Source organism: Culex pipiens, chromosome 2 (genome assembly GCF_016801865.2).
Source record: "Culex pipiens pallens isolate TS chromosome 2, TS_CPP_V2, whole genome shotgun sequence".
Classification (NCBI taxonomy): domain Eukaryota; kingdom Metazoa; phylum Arthropoda; class Insecta; order Diptera; family Culicidae; genus Culex; species Culex pipiens.
Genome location: NC_068938.1, coordinates 9,970,889 through 9,994,829, shown reverse-complemented (window position 1 = coordinate 9,994,829; position 23,941 = coordinate 9,970,889). Strand labels below are relative to the sequence as shown.

Sequence of the window (23,941 nt, the reverse complement as noted above, 5' to 3'; positions counted from 1 at the left end):
AAAATGTCAGATAATAAAAATCTTTTTGCGGTAGTGTACATTGAAAATTCACAAAAATTCAAAGTATGTTTGGGACTCAAAATGATTCTAAACGCAGGGGAATGCATTTTTATTGATATCAGTTAATTTCATTTAAAATTCCATTGAAAATTGAACCTAAAAAAAACATTTTTGTCCCCTCATTTTCGGGGCAACTTTGAAAGGGAGGGGGGTCTAAAAACTCATGCAGCTTATTTTTTTAAAATAAAATCTTCTTTCTGCAAATTGTCAAATCGATCTTCCTCATTTAGTTCCAACCCCAACTGTTTCCCAACTCTGCGCATGTCCTTCATTTTTTCGTGAATCTCTGTCCACGGCTTCCTTCGGTTTTCCCGATCCCGTTTCCAAAACATTGCCTTCGTCCACACATTTTCTCCACACTCGAAAACATTTTCCCAGTCATCGTCGAGGCTCCACTCGGGGTGGTCCGGTTCGGAAAAATACTAGCTTCTCTTCATTATCCGTCGGTCTCGTGTGTGTACTAAGTACTTGTGCAAGAGTTTCCGAGCTTTGGTGACAGGAAAAATTCCACCACATCGTCGTCGCCAACCAAACTGTGTGTGTTTCCTGGTTGTCTGAGGCTGGTTGACGGGGCTGAGCCTGAATGTCCCATGTGAGAATTTAAAATTATGTTTCTATGAAAAAAAAGAAGAAGAATGAAACGGAACAAGCGAAACCAATATCATGGTCAACGCACTTGCATTCAAAATATTTTAAGGGATGAGGGAACCCGCCACGTGGTGGGAACTTAAGGGGGAAGGGGTGATTAACACTTGGACTGCCAAGATAACTGAAGCTTTTCTGGATTTTTAAATTAATTTTGATTAATTTCGAAACAATTTCGAGCAATACTATTGACTTGAATAACTATAAATAGGACAATTTACCCTTCATAAATCTAATAAGTCAATTTTGTCAGCCTGATAGTCCAGGTGTTAAGGGCAGATTGTGTGACTAATAGCGATTACATGGCCCAACCTGGCTGGCTGCGTCCAGGGCCTCATATCTGTCCCACTTAATCAGTGTTTCGTGCCAAGTGACGAACACCATTCCTGAACCCCCCCTTCGATTCAATGTCGTGATGAGCCGTGGGAATGTGTGCGATATTTAGAATCGATTAGTTCGTATTGATTGGGGCGACAAGGTTGGGACACACGCACGTGGAGCGAGGGTGAAGGGCTTTGTTTGGTCGCGCCAAAGTGGGACAAATTGGCGGATGATGAGCTTTTCGGCGAGATTCTTTTGAGTGACGACGACGACGACGACGTGAAAAGACTACCAAAAGGCGAAATTGTTGGATCGATTTTGCCTCATGCAAAATTTAGCAGCTCATCGCTGCTCGTTGGAATTGCAGTGAAGTTGAAGGGATGAAAAAAAACTCGTGAAATACAACACTATCCAGAATAGTTCCGGTTTTTGCCTGGTGCTTCGTGTTAGGGTGCAAAAAATACAGCAGAAAACGGTTAGTGGCATCGGAACAGGAAGTAACCAAGGAAGAGCTGGCATAGGGGAGTATCGTGGATAGTGAGCAAGGATGCCAGATGCATAGATTTGTCTGTACTTCACAGACATTTGAGCTTGAGCCTCACATTTTTTGAGGTACACTAGAGCGTCCAATTTCCCGACCCGGGAAAAAAAATCCCGGGAATTCTCGGGATTTCCCGGAAAAAAATATTTCCCAGGAATTCCCAAAATACAAGCAGAAGTATACATTTTCCTACCTTTTTGGCACCAATGTTTTGAAATTATACAAAAGTAGTAATTGGAGAACCTGATTTGATTTTATTTATTTCTGTATATTTCATGTCAAGGTTTAATTCAGATAATATTTATTTCTGAAGAATTCACCACTAGGAATATTGTTTGCCTATATATGTTGGACCACAAAACATACGCTGTTATGGAATGAATATAAACGATTTTATTTTTGACAACCTTTTTTAATGTTTTTTTTTTGTAATATCATTTGAAAATAAGATATTTACATCTTCCGGCCAAGATCCACATTGAGATTTGTTTGACTTTTTTTACCTTGAACATGTTGGATTGGAATTTTTAAAAAAGGTTTGTGTGAGAAGAATTTGTTTCTAAGTATTCGAGAAATTACAGATTGAAGTTATAAATTTATGAAGCCCGTGAGCTACCAAGGGCGTAAGAGGGTTATATATTAAAAAATATCGTTGAATTACAACCACTTTTAAATACTCAAAATTATTTTAATTTAATTAATTTATTAGGCTGAATACCATATAACTAAAATCATATCATAAAACCATGAAAAACCATCAAAAAACAACTTCGTATCATATGAAATTTACCCAAAGAATGCATCTATATTTCAAAAACTCGCTCCAAATATTTGAAAACTTTGAGTTGTGATTTCATGAAATAGTGTTTCAAGTTAAAAAGCGCTAGAAAATAGATTTTTAAGGTGAATTCAATGATTATTCATTTATTCACAAGTTGAATTTTTTGGTTTTTTTTTTATTTTAACTTTATGGTCACTGAGACAAATTTAAAAGCAATTTTATGGTTGTGGAGCATAGATTTTCACTATCCAAACACTTTGATTTAAAAAATTCTTCTCAACAAAAATACTAATAATATTTTCTTTCATTTGGGACGATTTGAATGCTTTAAAAATTAGAAAGTTTATATATTTTCTCATAGCTGCATGATTTTTTACAAGCAGTCAAGCCATTAATTGATCCTCACACTCATTTTGACCAATAAAGTTGCTGTTCTATACAATTTCGTTGCAAAAGATTAATCAGACACAGGAATGAAATATTTTTCGTTAAATGTCAAATTTCCCGGGAATTCCCGGGATTTCCTGGGAAATTTGTTGAAAATTTCCCGTTTCCGGAATTTTGTAACCCCGGGAAATTGGACGCTCTAGGGTACACAGACTATTAATAAACTTCATTGAATCAATATTTTGTAAAAATATCAAAAAAATTTCAATCTGGAAATAATTATTGAATATCTAGGAAAAAATTACCATCAATTTAACAGCAAGCTTTGATTTGAGAAGAACATTTCAAACGCTTTCAAAATTTCCCACAATTTCATCTTTTTTTAATGTTTTCCATTTTTTTATAAATTTTATATCAATGATTTCCTTCTATTAACCTGATTCTAATGCTTTGAAGTTAAAAATATGTTTATTTTTTTTTATCTCTTTGAAAACAATATTGTGTAAGACATTAAAACTTGCTCTAATTCGTTAGTGATGCACTTTAACAAATCGTTACCGATGATCTCTTCTAAATCCGAAAATGGAACTAATTATATTTTGTAATTTTTTTTATTATTTGTATTAAACTTCATGGGGAGCTTTACCATTACTAAAGAGGACATTTTGCATGATTGGTTCGACCATCTAAGTTTCCATATAATTTTGGCAGCTGTCCACCCACACAAAAATAATACCCTTAGCCGAGGTGATTTTGATAGGATTTCAATTAATTTTTGCATTCTTGTACCAATTGGAACATGTACTGAGGTGTGGATTCAAGGCTATGCACATTTTTTGGAAAAAAGTGCTTTTCAATCGTGCTTTAAAAAAGTCGCGCTTTAAAAAATCGGTGTGACCTTGATTGACATAGCTTTTCTTGAAATTGTTAGTAAGTTGCAACTTTTACCCACAATTTCTCAAGATTTTTTTATAAAAAATTGATTTATATTGCCCTTTGAACTGAATTCGTAGCAAAAATAAAAGTTTTTCATATCATATGAAGTTACTGCCCGTGGTCGAGCCCCTACCCTTAAAAAACTAAAGAAATATAATTATTGAAATAACAAGTCAGGATTTCAACATTTCAATTGAACCAAAATGAATTATACATCCGTACAGTTAAATACGATCAATAATTTTCAAAAAATGTGAGATTTGACGAAAAAAAATGTTTGCGAAAAACAAATTTTTGCGATTTTGTACATTGAAAATTCGAAATAAAATTTAACTGCCCAAAAAATGTTAGAATGATTCTAAACGAAAAAAAAATAAAATTTTTGAAAACCATATTTGTTGTTCCCCCTGATTTTTTGGGGCAACTTTGAAGGGAGGAGAAAAAAAGGTGGAAAAAACTACAAATACAATTTGTATCAGCTTTATGAATATGTTTTAGACAACAACAATTTGCAACATTTAAACATTAAAGAAAGCCAAGGAAGTTTTTTTATGTAGACAGTTTTTTTTGGAAAAAATAATCATTTTTCAAAAATATTGAAGACAAAATCCCAAAAATCCTTTTTGAATAATGTAAATTTATGTCAAAATATTTGTGTATGGACAACTCCCAAAACTGTATAGACTTAGTGTCCGTAGACTGTGCCAATCATGCAAAATGCATTCATTGGTCAACCCCTCAAAAAATATCAGTAAAATAAAATATAATTGTTATTTATTTAAATCGACCTATATTTTAGAAAATTTATCAAAAAAACAAATTGTTTGAGTTATACATATTTGTCTCAAAATTTTATTATAGAAAAACAGCTTCATTTTTTATCTTTTGAAACCACTTTTTAATAAATTTATAAATCGGCTCTAAGAAACTATCAAGCAATATGAGATCTCACTAATTGTATTTTTTGAAAAGTGTACCTTCTTTCTGAGATGTTCTAGGCCTATAAGTTAAAAAGCTATCAGAACAAGATTTAAAAATAAAAAAAATCCAAAACATTCATAACTAAATTTGCTTCGAAACTTTTATGGATGAACTAATTATCCAAAATGTATTTTTACATAACAAATAAAAGAACAAATTAAAAAAAAATCGATTTGCTAAAACGTTTGCTCAGAACAAACACTGCAAAAGTACAGTCATCCCACATATTCGGAACACCCACAAATTCGGAACACTTTTGTGGTAATTTGTCAAAAGAATGCAAAATGCAACTTTTCTGCCGACCATGCTATTTTTAGGGCCTTTATTTGAACATTCTCTAGCTATTTCACTAGTAAAAGTAATACTTTTTAAACAAAAACTGCATTTCAAGACTATTTTATCCAGAGCAGAATAACTCTGCCTCCAAATTGCCTGTTCCATGATTCTGGGATGTTATTGTGCCTCTAACAATTGTGGAACACCTGAATTTAACTGATATTTATAAGTCTGATATATGTTATCAGTGTATTAATCAACATTTTCAGATGTTTCAACAAAGAAAAGTTGCTTGCTCACTTTTATTTGAGCTATTTATTACTTTGGAACAGTCAAAAACACTTTATGAAAGCTGTAATTCATGATCAAAGTGCTGATAGGCCGATAATAGAAATAGGCTGAGAAAGGGTTCCCCTATTTGTAAATTGTTTAAAAGATGTGAAACATTATGGTCAATTATTTCCAATAAAAATATTGGATATTTTTAGTTCTGTTCATCATGTAATACCTAACTGAGAACATTTTTATTCCGTAATCCTGTTCCTGTTTTCTGAGCAGCGTTAAGACATTTTTTTAATAATTATTACATATTAGTTTAAAATTATTTTTAAACGGACATTTTTAGAAAATCAAATAGTGATTAATTGTTTACAATTCTCCCCTAAATTAACGATATTCGTGCCACTACGCTACAAGCAAATGCTCTATAACCAATGTACTAAACTTTTCTGCGAAAGTTCAAACGGTGAAATCGATGGCGCAATTTAAACGTAAACTTTCCCGGATAACCCGATGAAAGCTAAAGCCATACCCGAGGACGGTACCTTATTAAGTCAAGTGGAAACTGTACCCCTCATACTCTCATACTAGTATATATCGACTGAAACCGTTAAAGGAGCACACAACGAACAACGAAACGACGATCCACAGTAGTGAAGAGCGTTTGCGGTCGCGGACCAATGAACACATGCTAATAATCCCTATCGATTTTTGACGACGGCCTCTCGTAAGTGACTTGACTCGATGTCTGGGAAGGGGACTTATTCCGAGGGGAATTAGCTAAACTCTTTTTACTATTTCTATTTCAGTATTCAATTTATTTGACCCTTCTTAAAGCTTTAAACAGTTTTCAGCAAGAAAAATTCTGCATGCAAAAAAATATAAATGTTCATCTCAAAATTAATGAGCAAAACTCCGACACAGAGTGGAAAATTACCGTGAGGGGCGCGAATTTTCCCAGAAACCTTCCAAAAAAATTACCCATTTTCATGGGAAATTAACTTCCCACAACCGGTTATCTACCTCCAGGGGGGAGAGAGTGAAACAACCCGTCAAAGTGACTAATATTGCGACGAGCACACACACACACACTCTTTTTATGTGTCCTGTCAAAAGTCTTACTTTATCTCGAGAGCGGCTTGGGTTGTTGGAGAACAAATTGAGGTGAATGAGGTTTTGGGGGGAGGAAACACCAAAATTTGAGTGTACTTACAAGATATGCTTTACCTGCCACGTGCCTCCACCCCACGAGGAGCAACGCCTTTTTCCCAGAAGGGACCCCTCTTTTTGGACAAGTTAAATTGTTCAATGATGTGGTTGGTTTCACGTTTAAATCGTTTTTCTGGCTTGAAGAAAGGGAAAATGAAGTCATATCCAACCAATCTTATCAATTTCAAACTATATGTTCCCAATCTCCCAAATAAAAAAACAAATGTTAAGAAAATTCTCTAAAACAAAGTCCCACTTTACCCCACCTTTCCCTTAACCTTCCGTGGAAATCCTTTTCGTTGACAAAGGAAACACTTTCGCGCGACACGAGATGAATTGTGTCGTTTTGGTTGGCTGGGTTTGGTTCTTTTGTTGTATAACGCCAGTAGGCTATGTGTGTGGGAGGATCAGCCTCGGAACGAAGCTGGTGAAAGCTATCACAGTTTAAAAATTATTTTGGCTTATTCAAAAATATCCAAAAACAAAAAAAAAATATAATTCCGATTATTGGACTTTTTTTTATAAAAAAAAAAGCTTCAAAATCATCTTTTTGCCTTTCTTACTAAAGAAAGGTATAGGTTTTACTTTAAGCCAGGACGTCATTTCCAGCTTCGTAAATATGTCGATTCAGCATGAATTTTAAACCGAAAAATCGCTAAAAAATCACACTGCATCGATTTTCGACGCTCTATCGATTCACCTTGATAGAACTCGTCTATCTCGAACCCTCGAATTTTGAGAAAATAAATTCCGTGGAGGTCGAGTGATGTTCGTATGTGGTAAAATTTTGCAAAATTTTGTGTCGCGCCGTTCTCAGCTCCCATAAATCCGATTTCGATTCTCCTAAATGCAGATGAAAGCTAGTGTGCTGAACCTGGGCGAGTTGCCGCGCAAATTTCGAAATATCCATCTGTTTTCGGATGCGGCCAGACTTTTCCAGAAAATACACAGTTTTCAAATGAAAATATGGTCCAATTTTTTCATTTTCATATCTTTTATTTATCTCAAAAATTGCATTTTTCGAGCTCTACAACTTCCCAAATTTTCATCCAGATTCATAATATGGTTCTGGAGTTAGAGCCGTTTGACTGACCTACCATAAGAAACAAAATCCCTAAAAAAAGGTAAAAGCCCACCTGGTGACCTTCGCCCACATTTTTCATTTCTGATTTTATTCGAAATTTCTTGCTACATTCATAGTACAGACCATGAGTGAGCATCTGAAACAAATTCGACATCGATCGGCAATCCCGATCAATTTTTAGAACGATTTACTTTTTGCCTTTCTTACTAAAGAAAGGTATAGGTTTTACTTTAAGCCAGGACGTCATTTCCAGCTTCGTAAATATGTCGATTCAGCATGAATTTTAAACCGAAAAATCGCTAAAAAATCACACTGCATCGATTTTCGACGCTTCGTCGCCAAGTCGACAAGTTGTCAAGGTGAGCTTTGACGCGAGAATGCTGGCGCATATGTTTCGGCTCGACTTATACTCGTTCGTAGTAGCTTGTCTACCGATGTTTCCTTCAACATGTAAGATATCGTAGCTTTTCGGTTTCTTTTGCTCTGTCCGTTTTTGCATAACTGTCCAATGTTAATGCAAAAACTTTTTTGATATAGGACATTCATCCGGGTACAATCAATTTGTTTTCCGTGTGCTCCTAAAATCGCCTTTAAGTAGGCTTCATTTGTCGTGTCGTTTTATTTAACAGAGTTCATTGGATTCCAATAGGAGCTTTCGAAGCTTCTAAGCTTTATATCGTTTTCAAAGTTTTCAATGCTCGCGACGCCAATGGCTATCTACCTAAGGTATTGCGATTGAGTGTGTAGTGGTGCGGTTGTAAAAATATCTATCTCTGACCAGACATGCATCGGCACTATGAGCTCTTTCTAACGGCACTCAGCTTGTTCTAGATGGCATTTTCGTTTAAAGCAATCTTATGCTTGTTGCTAGGTAAAAATCTCTTGTTTTTGGTTTGAATAATGTGTAGAAAACATTGGTTCATTGGAAAAACCGATTTTAGGTATATTTTCATGTAAATGTTCTCTTAAGCTCTCAAGAAGAACTTCTTAAAAGCTCTTTGAGTGCAATTAAGAGTTCTTAACCTATATCTCAGTTGGGTTTCAAAATAATCTCTCAGGGTCTTCGGGAGCCTTAAAGACAAGCGTAATTAGCGTATTCTAAACACTGGCACAACATGCTGGGTATCTTCTACGTGAAATGCCAAACAAGTTCTTCTAAAAGAGGAGTTAGAGCGGATGCATGTCTGTCTCTGACTCTCTCACTTTCGTAGACGCTGAATGGTAAGCTTCCCACTGTGCGGTTAACTCGGTTTTGCTTTGCGCCTGCTTTGTTCGGTTTTTGGGCTCGTACCAAAACTAGAAAACCAAAACCGCGGTGTGTGTCGTCACTTGCGCATTGGAAGCTAAGAATTTGTAAGATTAAAAATATTCGATAGGTGAAAATTGCGTTTTCAATTTCTTTTAGAAAACACATCATTAATAATACCTTGCTTTCATCATAAGATTTTTTGTATCAAGTCGATGTTGTGAATTGAGAGAAGTTATATTCTTTAGTAAGAAAGGCTCTATCTCACCCCTGGTGGGATTAAATCAGGTTTTTAAAACATCAATCGTGTTTAAAAAAATCGTATCTTTGAAATTGATAATGTTTTTAGCTTCAAATTTTAAACCTTTTTTTCATTCTATATTTTTTACTGTCTAACATGCGCACAACAAAAAGAAACGATTCAATGTATTTGTGGGTGTGTTCTGGTTGTGTGAAATTTGCCGGGGGAAAAGCTTTTCGCCGGAATCAAGTAATCGGTGCCGAGGGATGTCAACAAAGGGGTGGAGGTGCAAGGTGGTTTACTGTTATGGGAATGCATAAAAATCGTAAAAATGAGCACAAATCGGGTGTGATTGTGTCGCATCGTAAAATAATTCATTTGGGGGAGTGTGTATTTGTCAATTGTGTTTTTGATGTTATTGATTAAGTTTACGAGGTACAAAGTGGTAATTCTTGTTAAGAGAACTTTTTCTCGGAGAAGGTGTCATAACAAATTTGTTTAAACAAATAAAAATACTATGCCATCCCGTTTATGGCAACACAACGTGATTTTTATGTTGCTAGAACAGGGATGTTGCAAAATGGGGAAATCTTAAAAAGTGTATTTTTAGAAAAAAAATATCTCCTAATTTATAGGCAATTTCAGTTAAACAAATTTAATGTAAAATGTTAAAACTAGTGATTCATGCTTCGAATTCAGTATAAAATGCAATATAAATCGACAATTTTACCTAAAATTTACATTTATTTTGTTAAAAAAGCTTATAAACATAGTTAACTAAATATAAACATTGATTTTTTTTTCTTAAAAACAATATCAGCAACTTCAGTGATGGTACATTTAACGTACAAATAAAGTTTGAACATCTTAAATATGATTTAAACAAGAAATACTATGACTATCAAAGTCACCCCGGAATTTAAACTATGAATTTTCCGACCCAAATGACTCTTGAGCTAAGTGGTCCTTAAACGCAAATAAAAAAAAATAAATAAACTATGAATTTTTAACGTAACTATTTTTCTAAACACTATAAAAAAACTTTTTTTTTCCAAAATAGTGCATGGACTTTGTGTGGCATACTCCAGTATAAGGCTACCAACTGTACGGATTTTTTCCTTACCATACGGATTTTCGAACCTCTTCGCGGATTTTTAACAGGCCGGAATTTTTGTAGGGAATTTTACGCATAATACGGATTTGTAAGGAATTTTAACAACTTTTTAATCATTGAATCGCTTTTTTGATGTGATCGAAGCTTTTGTTAACTAGAAATTTTTATTTTTCTGTGAGTTTGATTTAAAAAAGGAGTTTTCCAGGGTTTTCTCAATCCAAATTTAATTATCAATAATTCTAGAGTTTTTGAACTATTGTCTTTCATATAATGATAGAACCTTTAAAAAAACTCTAGAATTGTTCTTTTTGAAGTTTCTTACTAAATATATTTATCCCTTTCCAAAGGCTTTCTAAAACTTGTGGAAATATTTGAACATTTGAATTAACAAATCTAGAGTTTTTTTAAAGGTCCTATAAACTGTTGTGTTTCACATGTTATAGGACCTTTTCAATAAAAAAAACTCTGGAAAAGGGTTCGTGAAAATACTAAGAACGATATTATTCGTAAAAGCAAACTTGACATTTCGTAAACTTTTAAAGGTTAAACAAAAAATTGAAGAACATAATGATTTGATTCAAATCACGGTTTATTTTATGAATACTTTTAAACGTGCAAGTCATAAGCACTCTGATAGCATTTTGTGAAATTTGTAAGCTGTAGAAACGACACAGTTTTATATTTTTAATTCTCAAATTTATTAAATTTAATTTATCTAAATAAATCATTGACAGTTTTTGTTATACCATGGTGTCATATCGGCAAAGTGTACGGATTTTTGCTCAGCAAGAGTTGGTAGCCTTACTCTAGTACATGTTTAAAAATTAATAATCTTGAGAAAACCCTTACCTGTTGGAAAATATTCCAAAAACAAATTGAAATCCTATCAAAGTCACCCTGGTTTACGGTATTTTCTTTTTGAATCTGTAACAACCCAGAAGTTCCTTTTTCATTTAGAACAAATGTTTTCATTATAAAAATTTCGCGTTTCTTGTTACTTTGCAGGGTTATTTTTAACAATGTTTTACAAAGTTGTAGAGGGGACAATTTAACAATTTTGATGTTTAAACAAAAGAGATTTGCTCATTACCATAAACAATTATCGTGAATTTATGAATTTCATTCCTCAACAACTTGTTGCATAAACTATAGTATACTATTCTGAAAAGTTGAATTTTTCAGCACTTTATCGAAAATCAATACTTTTCGATACCGTTTTGGATATTGAATCTTGACTTGATAGCAAATAACACTCAAGTGGCGAAACGAAAGTTTCACATACAATCCAATTCAAAGGGAGTATTCTAGAATTTCAGAAAATGTTGTATTCAACTCATTGCAAAATTTACGACTCGTGCTAAACAAATCATATTTTATTTCGTGCTAAACAAATTCATATTTTTATTTTAAATGGCCTTAGTTTCAGACCCCTTTCTATATAGGTAGTAGAGTTATTCAATACCTTCTAAAAAAAATCAGGGCAAAATATAATATTATGTTTATGCCTATATTATCATAACATATTTTGCGACTATTTGGAAGTTAGTTATGAAGTTAATTTGCAAATCTAAACTTAAAAACTGGTAAAAAGCTCTTTGAATTCGCTAACGATTTTTTTCATTTTTTTTATTTATTTTGGATAATGCATTTTCCATATTTTCTATCGAATGAAAAGAAATAAGTTTTGTTTTGAATAACTTTAGTTTTAGCTCTTTATTTACAAAAATGATACACATTTGTTTAAAATTTCAGGAGAAGTCTTCGAAAAGTTATCTCTAAGTTCACGTTCCGAATAAGGAATGTTTTATTGAAGTTTAATTGAATAAACCTATTAAAAAGTTCAAGCAAACACGAAGAAAATGTCTACCCTCAACTCACAGCTCATCATCAAACTACCGTAACAAACCATAAATCCGTCCCAAAACAACAAATCAGCATTCATCCGCCTCCGCCCAATCACACCAAACAAGTTGAACAACACCCGACTCAGAACACAGGAAGCACACACACACCTACAAATACACGTGCGATTCTCCGTTCCTTAACAGGAACCAGAAAAGACCAACAAAACTGCAAAGCACACAAACACAAAGTCATAACATCACAAAGGTAAGCGCAATTCAGGCGTTTCAGTTTTCGCGCGTCGTGAACCACCGTCCTGAGCATTTGCCACCTTCTAATAATGCTCAACCTCCCTAGACTTGGTGGGGCATGGTGGGTCTAACTCTATTAAATTTTTCATGAAATATATTTTTTTATTTTATAATTATTTTTTGTTAAAGTTTTTTTTATAAAGTTAGAAAATATAATGTTTTCAAACAATTGTTTTGGTGTAAAACTATATATTTTTAATTAGTCAAGTCACACCGTCCCCCCTCTGTTTGGTTGGTTACTGTAGCCTAAACACAAATGGATTCGGCAAACACTGAAAGTTTGAGGAAAATGGTGCTGGATTGGGAGGGGAAGTCGGAAAATGGCACCGGAGAAAGAAATGGGGGCACAGCGGCTGGCCGGGGATTATTAGCCTGCGAAGAATATACATTTCAAAAGTGGGAAAGAAAAATCGACGTCAACCGTCAAGGGTGCCAATTTTGTCCATTTTTTTATCTCAAATTTGCAGAGCAGTTTTTCTATTGAAATTTGTTTTTCCACAAAAATACAAAAGTAATGAAAAATTGCGGTTTCATTCAAAGCCTTCTGCTTCTGACAGCCCCAATCAATAAGCAGATTTGAGGAAAAAGTACCGTTGTTTACATAACACACCTTGCGTTTCCACCCACCCTCTCGGCGTCCGTTGCTAGGAGCACTCAAGCAAAAAGCAAAGTTTAATTTAGCCATTCCTCCCCCGTGGGGTTGGTTCGCTCTAGTCTAAAGCTATCGCTCTCAGCAAGCGGTGCGTCGTCGTCACCGCCAGTATCGGCTTGAATAAACAAATGGAAAAGCTTGACTAGAGAAATTAAAGGGTCTAATGAGGAAAATTGTTGAAAATCTTTTTAACTAAATTTGTAGAACCAGAAAATGCAAAAAAGGAGATAGAAACTTGCTTATAAAAATATGAAAAAATATCAAATGAAATTTTTAATGAAAACCAGCCTGCTGTGCCTGTGAGTGGGAAAACCTTTCAAATGAAAACATCAACGCTTTCGCCTACTGTGTTCTTTATTTCGCGTGTGTGTGTGTGTTTGTGTCGCGTGTGGGAGTATTTTTCCAGTCGCAAGCTGTGAGGCAAATCGAATCGAAATTGATCACCCGGTCCCAACCCACCAGCCTTTGAACCATTGATTTCCCTCCGAGTTGGGGCAATAAACAAAAATCTATTTTGCGCAAATCTTCCATTTCCGGACGCAGCAAGGACCAGCGCGGCGGAAGCAAGAGGGAAAATGAATGGCAAAGACGAATCCTAATAAGTCGCGTGTGAGCGGAAAACTAAACCCAAACAAATCCCCTGAGGAAAAGCTAAGCCCGTAATTAAATATAAATCAACCCGAAAGCAACCCGCAACCTCGTTGGTTGGTGAGGGAAATCATCGCAGGAGGCCACGACACGAAGGAGGTGGTGGAAAAGCGTAATTTTCCACCGAAAAAAGCACTCTAAACATGTGAGTATAGACGAAGTAGAAAAAAAAACTGTTCTTATTTCTAGGTTGTGTTTAAAAATGTGATTTTTCATATTTTTCATCGAGCGTTTTTTTATTTTTGCCATCCCAAATTCTGTTTTGTTCTTTGCTTGAGAAAAAATATTCTATATCATTCCCTACAGCAGCGATTCTCAACCTTCTTCTAGGTCGGTACCCACTGCCATATGAATCAAGTAGGCCCGGTACCTCCGTTGAGAATCGCTGCCATACAGGGACGCAGTTTAGAAACTTTAAGTATCATTTCAAATTGTTCTGCTTTTATTCTAAGCACTTTTTTTATTATCTCCTAAAAACGTGTTTTCAACCACCGTTTCTTACATTTTCTCCATAAAATGATTGAAATTTCGATATCATTTTAATTTATTTTGTTCGATTTTTTTTTCGTTGAGGGAAAAAAATACTTTTTTCTTTTAATCATTTTATTCAGAAATTTTGTTCAATTAACAATTATAAGACGAATAGGTTTCCAATCTACCGTTTCTTACGTTATATCCTTAAACTGCCTGAAATTTCCAAACATACTCCAAATAATTTAAATCGTTTTTTTTTTTTTTTTTTTTTTTTGAAAAACAAATCACTTCCACATTATCGCCAACAAAAATTCCATTCTTAATTCTCCATTATCATCTCGATTATCATTCCAATTGTTTTGTTACTCTTTCACGATAAAAAAACGTTTATTTAAGTTTTCTCCAGAAACTCAGTCCAATTTTTAAATAAAGGCGCATAAATCTCAAAACTAACGTCTATTATATTTTCTCTTCAAACTTCACCGAATCCTTTTTTGATTTTTTTTTTGTTTAAGGGACCATCCATAAACCATTTGTTTTTTTTTTATTTAAAAAAAACACGTTTATTTAATAATATCCAAAAAACTTGTGTTTTACAATCACAGTTTCTTACATTATCTCCTTAAACTGACTGATATTTTCAAATTAATCAATCTTTTTTTTTTTTTTTTTTTTTTTTTGAGAAAAACAAATCAACTCTACTTGATTTCCTCCGAAAATTCCGTTAAGCATTCACCAAAATCATTCCAATTTATGTTGTTGCTCTTTTATGATGGAAAATCACTTTTATTCTATTTCAGATCTCAAAATCAACGTCTATTGCATTCTCGCTTCAAACTTTACCGTTCCTGTCATTATTATTTTTTTTAAATCATTTCCATTTAATTTTTTTTTTGTTTAGGTTCTTATTAAACCGTTTGTCATGTTTACTTATCAACCCATTTTCTTTTAATCCAACTCACGCTCAGAAATCAGTTGAGGTATTCGTCAACATTCTTTGTGTTCTCCAAACTAATGTCTATTAAATTTTCTCTTAAAATTTTGCCATTTTCATTTGATCCTCAAGGCGTTAAAATCTCAAAACCACAACGTCTTTTACGTTTTCTCTTCAAACTTCATCGAATCCTCTTTTTTTATTTTTTTTTTTTAAGGGATCATCCATAAACCATTTGTTTTTTTTTATAAAAAAAAAAACACTTTTATTTAATAATATCCAAAAAACTTGTGTTTTACAATCACAGTTTCTAACATTATCGCCTTAAACTGACTGATATTTCCAAATTAATCAATCTTCTCTTTTTTTTTTGAGAAAAACAAATCAACTCTACTTTATTTCCTCCGAAAATTCCGTTAAGAATTCTCCAAAATCATTCCAATTTATGTTGTTGCTCATTTATGATGGAAAATCACTTTAATTCTATTTCAGATCTCAAAATCAACGTCTATTGCATTCTCGCTTCAAACTTTACCGTTCCTGTCATTATTATTTTTTTTTTAAATCATTTCCATTTAATTTTTTTTTGTTTAGGTTCTTATTAAACCGTTTGTCATGTTTACTTATCAACCCATTTTCTTTTAATCCAACTCACGCTCAGAAATCAGTTGAGGTATTCGTCAACATTCTTTGTGTTCTCCAAACTAATGTCTATTAAATTTTCTCTTAAAATTTTGCCATTTTCATTTGATCCTCAAGGCGTTAAAATCTCAAAACCACAACGTCTTTTACGTTTTCTCTTCAAACTTCATCGAATCCTCTTTTTTATTTTTTTTGTTTAAGGGATCATCCATAAACCATTTGTTTTTTTTTTATTAAAAAAAACACTTTTATTTAATAATATCCAAAAAACTTGTGTTTTACAATCACAGTTTCTAACATTATCGCCTTAAACTGACTGATATTTCCAAATTAATCAATCTTCTCTTTTTTTTGAGAAAAACAAATCAACTCTACTTTATTTCCTCCGAAAATTCCGTTAAGAATTCTCCAAAATCATTCCAATTTATGTTGTTGCTCATTTATGATGGAAAATCACTTTAATTCTATTTCAGATCTCAAAATCAACGTCTATTGCATTCTCTCTTCAAACTTTACCGTTCCTGTTATTATTATTATTTTTTAATCATTTTCATTTTTTTTTTTTGTTTAGGTTCTTATTTAACCGTTTGTCATGTTTACTTATCAACCCATTTTCTTTTAATCCAATTCACGCTCAGAAATCAGTTGAGGCATTCGTGAACATTTTTTGTGCTCTCCAAACTAACGTCTATTAAATTTTCTCTTAAAATTTTGCCATTTTCATTTGATCCTCAGGGCGTTAAAATCTCAAAACCACAACGTCTATTACGTTTTCTCTTCAAACTTCACCGAATCCTTTTTTTTTTTTTTTTTTAAGGGGTCATCCATAAACCATTTGTTTTTTTTTATTAAAAAACACTTTTATTTAATAATATCCAAAAAACTTGTGTTTTACAATCACAGTTTCTTACATTATCTCCTTAAACTGACTGATATTTCCAAATTAATTCCGAATTATTTCAATCTTCTTTTTTTTTTAGAAAAACAGATCAACTCTACTTGATTTCCTCCGGAAATTCCGTTAAGAATTCTCCAAAATCATAATTTTTTGTTGTTGCTCTTTTATGATGGAAAATCACTTTTATTCCATTTCAAATCTCAAAATCAACGTCCATTGCATTCTCTCTTCAAACTTATTATTATTATTTTTTTAATCATCACCATTATTTTTTTTTAGGTTCTTATTTAACCGTTTGTCATGCTTTCTTATCAACCGATTTTTTTTTAAATCCAATTCACGCTCAGAAATCAGTTGAGCCATTCGTCAACATTCTTTGTGTTCAGTTGAGGCGTTCGTCAACTGTTTTCATTTTCTCTTCTTTTTTTGTGCAGTTGAGGCGTTCGTCAACTGTATTTTTTTTTTAAGTGTAGTTGAGGCATTCGTCAACTGATTTTTTTTTTGTTTAGTGCAGTTGAGGCGTTCGTCAACTGATTTTTTTTTATTGTGCAGTAGAGGTGTTCGTCCACTCCATTCCTCTCTCTGCTATTAAAATCCTCACCATACGTACCTACCAACTGCGCCATGTGGTAAACTCACGGCCAACACTTAAAAATTGTCGTCAAAAGACCGTTCGCTAGAAATTTGCAAACAAGACTGAAGACCTTCCCGGCAAAAGCCACTCTCCACGATCATTCTAAGAGCACACTCACACTTACGAGTCTTTCGTTTCATTTCTCCCGCGCTGCCCGATTCCGACACGACGCTCGAAAGCTTTGCAGCCATCGCCGCAATCGTTCGTTATCTCTCTCTCCAATTTCTCTCTCTTTTATTTAGCAAAGCTTTACGTTGCGCAGTAGATCCAACCTAAACGAAGCACTCAGTGTACACGTTGCTGACCAATTTCTTGGTACACGAGGGTGCTCTCGCTTTATGTGCGTCGCCGTTGCTTTTCAGCCAACCAAACACAATCGATTTTCGGCATTAACATTTGAAACGGTCATAATTCATTTCTTTGTCATTCTTTCCATTTAATAATTTATTCATTTAAGTGCTTTTTATTGCAAATTATTATCCTGGTCTTATTCTCTACATAGGTTAGGGTTGAGAAGGTGGATTTTTTTCCGTTAGATTCTGGGAAATTATTATATCACAGCGACGAGAGCAATTTAGACGTCAGCTTTTTTGAGCGCTCTAAGAGAGCAGCAGCAAACCCGTCAAAGCAACCTGTGCTGTGATGGGAATTGTTGATTCAAGCCGGATAGACAAATTATTAATTCAGCGGCGAGAGCGCGATCGTTGAGCAGTCGAAGCAGCAACTGAAAGGGGCTGATGACTATTTAATTCGATTGATGCATTTTGAAGCAATTTGAGGAATGCTGATATTGGGGTGATTTCTACCTCTAAAGAATGCATTTTTAAAGTATTTTCTTAATTGGTTATTCAAAAAATATTGCTTTCTATATTTTTTTTATTCAGGCCGTTGCAAATGTTTTTTTTATGCAAATGTTTTTCAAAATGTATGTATTCTCTTCTAACCTTTTTAAAAAAGTTTAAAAGTTGAATTTACATGTCATGTTTTCATTATTTTATTAAAAAAGCGTTATGAAATGCATTTTACATCTGTCCAAGTGTTTTGCAATCATGAGTTACCAAAATATTAAAGTATTGACGAAAATTTTATTTTTTACGATTTTTTTTAAGGGGTGCTGTGCATTGAAATTTCATTTAAAAAAATCCAAATATTTTTAATCTAGTCCAAACTTGCTAAATATTATTATCAAAGCAGAAAAATACATTTTATCAGTTGATTTGGCCTCTATTTTCATTTAAAACGATACTTAATCCACCTTGGTTGGTGCCTTCCTCACATTCATAAAGTGCCTTCCTCACATTCATAAAGTCAATACATTCAGTAAAAAAAAAAACATTCCCTTAACATGTTTAACAAATCAATTTTATTACTGATTTCTTTTGATAGGGTTCGCAGACCTTCAATTTTTCTGGCTCATCGTCAAGGTCTTATAAAAAAAAACCTATCCAACGAAAGTTCACATGGAAGATTCAGACAATATTTTTATCACAATATCTCAGATCCGGCCTCCAGAAAGTATATAAATAACACTTAATTGCCAATAACTTTTGATAGGGTTGTCAGATCCTTGATGTTTTAGGCTCATTTGAAAGGTCTTTCAATTATCTAACTAACGATGGGTCGCATGATGAACCCGGACATAATTTTTACAGAAATATCTGAGATCCGGCCTCCAAAAAGTGTATAAATAACACTTAAGTGCTAATAACTTTTGATAGGATTGTCAGACCCTTGATGTTTTAGGCTCATTTGAAAGGTCTTTCAATTATCTAACTAACGATGGGTCGCATGATGGACCCGGACATCATTTTTACTGAAATATCTGAGATCCGGTCTCCAAAAAGTGTATAAATAACACTTAAGTGCTAATAACTTTTGATAGGATTGTCAGATCCTTGATGTTTTAGGCTCATTTGAAAGGTCTTTCAATTATCTAACTAACGATGGGTCGCATGATGGACCCGGACATCATTTTTACTGAAATATCTGAGATCCGGTCTCCAAAAAGTATATAAATAACACTTAAGTGCTAATAACTTTTGATATGATTGTCAGATCCTTGATGTTTTAGGCTCATTTGAAAGGTCTTTCAATTATCTAACTAACGATGGGTCGCATGATGAACCCGGACATAATTTTTACAGAAATATCTGAGATCCGGCCTCCAAAAAGTGTATAAATAACACTTAAGTGCTAATAACTTTGGATAGGATTGTCAGATCCTTGATGTTTTAGGCTCATTTTAAAAGTCTTTCAATTATCTAACTAACGATGGGTCGCATGATGGACCCGGACATCATTTTTACTGAAATATCTGAGATCCGGTCTCCAAAAAGTATATAAATAACACTTAAGTGCTAATAACTTTTGATATGATTGTCAGATCCTTGATGTTTTAGGCTCATTTGAAAGGTCTTTCAATTATCTAACTAACGATGGGTCGCATGATGAACCCGGACATAATTTTTACAGAAATATCTGAGATCCGGCCTCCAAAAAGTGTATAAATAACACTTAAGTGCTAATAACTTTTGATAGGATTGTCAGACCCTTGATGTTTTAGGCTCATTTGAAAGGTCTTTCAATTATCTAACTAACGATGGGTCGCATGATGGACCCGGACATCATTTTTACTGAAATATCTGAGATCCGGCCTCCAAAAAGTGTATAAATAACACTTAAGTACTAATAACTTTGGATAGGATTGTCAGATCCTTGATGTTTTAGGCTCATTTGAAAAGTCTTTCAATTATCTAACTAACGATGGGTCGCATGATGGACCCGGACATCATTTTTACTGAAATATCTGAGATCCGGTCTCCAAAAAGTATATAAATAACACTTAAGTGCTAATAACTTTTGATATGATTGTCAGATCCTTGATGTTTTAGGCTCATTTGAAAGGTCTTTCAATTATCTAACTAACGATGGGTCGCATGATGAACCCGGACATAATTTTTACAGAAATATCTGAGATCCGGCCTCCAAAAAGTGTATAAATAACACTTAAGTGCTAATAACTTTTGATAGGATTGTCAGATCCTTGATGTTTTAGGCTCATTTGAAAGGTCTTTCAATTATCTAACTAACGATGGGTCGCATGATGGACCCGGACATCATTTTTACTGAAATATCTGAGATCCGGTCTCCAAAAAGTGTATAAATAACACTTAAGTGCTAATAACTTTTGATAGGATTGTCAGATCCTTGATGTTTTAGGCTCATTTGAAAGGTCTTTCAATTATCTAACTAACGATGGGTCGCATGTTGGACCCGGACATCATTTTTACTGAAATATCTGAGATCCGGCTTCCAAAAAGTGTATAAATAACACTTAAGTGCTAATGACTTTTGATAGGGTTGTCAGATCTTCAATGTTTTGAGCTCATTGGAAAGGTCTTTTTAATACCTTTCTGAAAATGTATAACATGATAGGGTTTCTTGCAAAAACCACCCTGTTTACAATCTTCCGGACATACGCCAAAATCGTTTTTTTAGCATAACTTTTGAAGTACTTAACTAAACTTTCTGCGTATTTAATATAAATAAATTGAATATCAAAATTTATAGTTATGAATTTCTTAAAATAAGTTGCATATCAAAATGGCATTATATTTAAATAATTTTAAACCAAACCACTTGTTCATTCACAAAACCCATACGATACATTTAACTATTCATCAGCCGTGATTCGCTTGTTTAAACTACTCTCGAGTTCAGTTCAGTAACTTAATTACACACTATTCCTAGTCATTCCACCCGGTGCAATAATTCGTTTTAATTAACCTCTCGAACTTTGCGTGACTTCCTCTCTCCCCGTACAATAGGGCCGTCCCATCGTCCTCGTCCCGCTCGATGTGGGACGCCGTCACCAGTGGAACCGGCAGCCGGTGGACCCTGGGCACGCTGGTATTGGTGCACCTGGCCGCGTACAACGAATCCGGCGGCCCGGGCACCATGATCGGAATGGCCGGTGCGGCCCTGTTTGCCGTCTTTGCAGGTACGTACGTGACTTCTCTGTATGAAATTGGAGGACAAAGTTTTAATTAAAGATGTGTGGCAAATTATTAAACTTGTTTCTATTGTCTATTCGTTTTCTGAACAGGGGTGTGCAAATCCAGCGTAAAGTCCCTGCAAATGTACTACATCCGGACGACCCACCGGGTGGACTTTTTCGTGCTCTTCCTGGCCAAGTGGATGGAAATTTTGGCCCTCTTTTCGGCGTGTGCCGTCCTCGTTCGCACCCTGAGTTCCTCCCTGGACGCCATGACCGGTGGGCTGGCAAGAATGTACATTTTAGGTGAGCAACTCAAATTAACCTAATTACGACCCCCCGACACGCAACGCAACGCATGCTTCGATGTGACCCTTTTTTTCCTTAAACAGGTCGAAATTCCCCAGAAAATGAGCCCTGGCCAGACGTAATCGGAGTGGTGGTCATCTTTCTCATCACCGGGATGTTTATGCTCGGGCTGGAAAACACCAAGATCTTCACCCTGCTGATGGTGGCCGGCGTGGTGACGGTGGCCACGATTATTGCCGTCATAACCGGGCTCCGGGGGAACTTTGAGCTGTTTCGCAGTGAGGCCGTGCTGCCCAGGGGAGTGGCGGGGGTAAGATTTTATGTTGGATTAAGACAATGTCTGCTCCATTTCATTAACATTGTTAAGTACCACATGGTGACTGCTCAAACGAGGAAACATGATAGACATTTATCGTCAATTTTGTTTCATTTGATTTTCATTTAGTTTTCATTAAATTTTTATTAAATTTTCAATAATTTTTCATTAAATTATCAATAAATTTTCAATAAATTTCCATTAAATTTTCAATAAATTTTCAATGAATTTTCATTAAATTTTTGTTAAATTTTCAATAAATTTTCCTTAAATTCTCATTATGTTTTTCATAAATTTTCATCAAATTATCCATAAATTTTAATTGAATTTTTATTTACATTTTTATTAAATTTTTCTTAAATTTTCCTTAAGTTTTTCTTTAAATTTTCCTTAAATTTTCATCAAATTTTCAAAAAAAATTCATTGAATTTTAATAAAATTTTCCTTAAATTTTTCCAAAAATTTTCAGTATATTTTCATAAAATTTTCATTAAATTTTCCTAAAATTTTCATTAAATTTTTCATTAAATTTTCATTAAATATTCATTGAATTTTTATTAAATTTTCCTTAAATTTTTCTTTAATTTTCATCAAATTTTCATTAATTTTCAATAAATTTTTATTGAATATTCATTGAATTTTTCTTAAGTTTTCATTAAATTTTCATTAAAATTTCATTAAATTTTCATTAAATTTTCATTAAATTTTCATTAAATTTTCATTAAATTTTCATTAAATTTTCATTAAATTTTCATTAAATTTTCCTTTAATAAATTTTCATTAAATTTTCATATAATTTTCATTCAATTTTCCTAAATTTTCCTTGAATTTTTCCTTAAATTTTCCTTAAATTTTCTTCAAATTTTCAATAAATTTTCATTGAATTTTAAATAAATTTTTCTTAAAGTTTCATTATATTTTCATTACATTTTCAATAAATTTATATTGAATTTTCATTAAATTTTCCTTAAATTTTCATTGAATTTTCATTAAATTTTCATGAAATTTCAATAAATTTTCATTAAATTTTCATAAAATTTTAATTAAATTTTCATTAAATTTTCATTAAATTTTCATTAAATTTTCATTAAATTTGCATTCAATTTTCAATAAATTTTCATTAAATTTTCATTAAATTTTCATTAAATTTTCATTAAATTTTCATTAAATTTTCATTAAATTTTCATTAAATTTTCATTAAATTTTCATTAAATTTTCATTAAATTTTCATTAAATTTTCATTAAATTTTCATTCAATTTTCATTAAATTTTCATTAAATTTTCATTAAATTTTCATTAAATTTTTATTAAATTTTCATTAAATTTTCATTAAATTTTCATTAAATTTTCATTAAATTTTTATTAAATTTTCATTAAATTTTCATTAAATTTTCTTTAAATTTTCCATGAATTTTTCCTTAAATTTTCCTTAAATTTTCATCAAATTCATCAAATTTTCAATAAATTTTCATTGGATTTTTATTAAATTTTCCTTAAGTTTTTCTTAAATTTTCAGTATATTTTCATAAAATTTTCATTACAGTTTCAATAATTTTTTATTGAATTTTTATTAAATTTTTTCTTAAATTTTCATTAAATTTTCATTAAATTTTCATTAAATTTTCTTTAAATTTTCATTAAATTTTCATTAAATTTTCATTAAATTTGCATTCAATTTTCAATAAATTTTCATTAAATTTTCATTAAATTTTTATTAAATTTTCATTAAATTTTCATTAAATTTTCATTAAATTTTCATTAAATTTTCATTAAATTTTCATTTAATTTTCCTTAAATTTTCCTTAAATTTTCCTTAAATTTTCCTAAAAATTTTCTTAAATTTTCCTTAAAATTTCCTTAAATTTTCCTTAACCCCTTCCCGCCCAGAGCAAAATCGAGATTTTTTACGTTTTTCACCATAACTCGTAATAGGATCGACCAAATTTGATGAAATTTTAACGGCCATAAGCTAACAATCTATATAAACTAATGCAGGTTGAATCAGGTCGAAAAAATGCATGGTTGCAGAGAAATTTAATTTTGAAGACAAAAATTAGTGGTGCTCTGGAGTAACCATGGGCGTTAGAGGGTTAAATTTTCCTTAAATTTTCCTTAAATTTTCCTTAAATTTTCCTTAAATTTTCCTTAAATTTTCCATAAATTTTCCGTAAATTTTCCTTAAATTT

At 32.8% G+C, this 23,941-nt stretch overlaps 2 protein-coding genes across 4 annotated transcripts in view; both read left to right on the top strand.

The window, feature by feature from the left end:
• LOC120418713 (uncharacterized) overlaps positions 1-23,941 on the top strand; it is a 406,326-nt gene that overhangs the window by 23,107 nt on the left and 359,278 nt on the right. The window lies entirely within an intron of this gene.
• Positions 442-23,941, top strand: part of LOC120418702 (probable cationic amino acid transporter) — a 35,974-nt gene continuing 12,474 nt past the window's right edge. The window contains exons 1-5 of one of the 3 annotated variants that reach the window (XM_039581167.1): positions 442-652; positions 13,450-13,699; positions 20,964-21,136; positions 21,242-21,436; positions 21,523-21,749. In XM_039581167.1, coding sequence (XP_039437101.1) covers positions 13,698-13,699; positions 20,964-21,136; positions 21,242-21,436; positions 21,523-21,749 — 597 coding nt within the window. In that variant the 5' untranslated portion in view covers positions 442-652; positions 13,450-13,697. The remainder of the gene's footprint in view (positions 653-13,449; positions 13,700-20,963; positions 21,137-21,241; positions 21,437-21,522; positions 21,750-23,941) is intronic. The other 2 variants (XM_052706877.1, XM_052706878.1) reach the window with 2 other exon arrangements.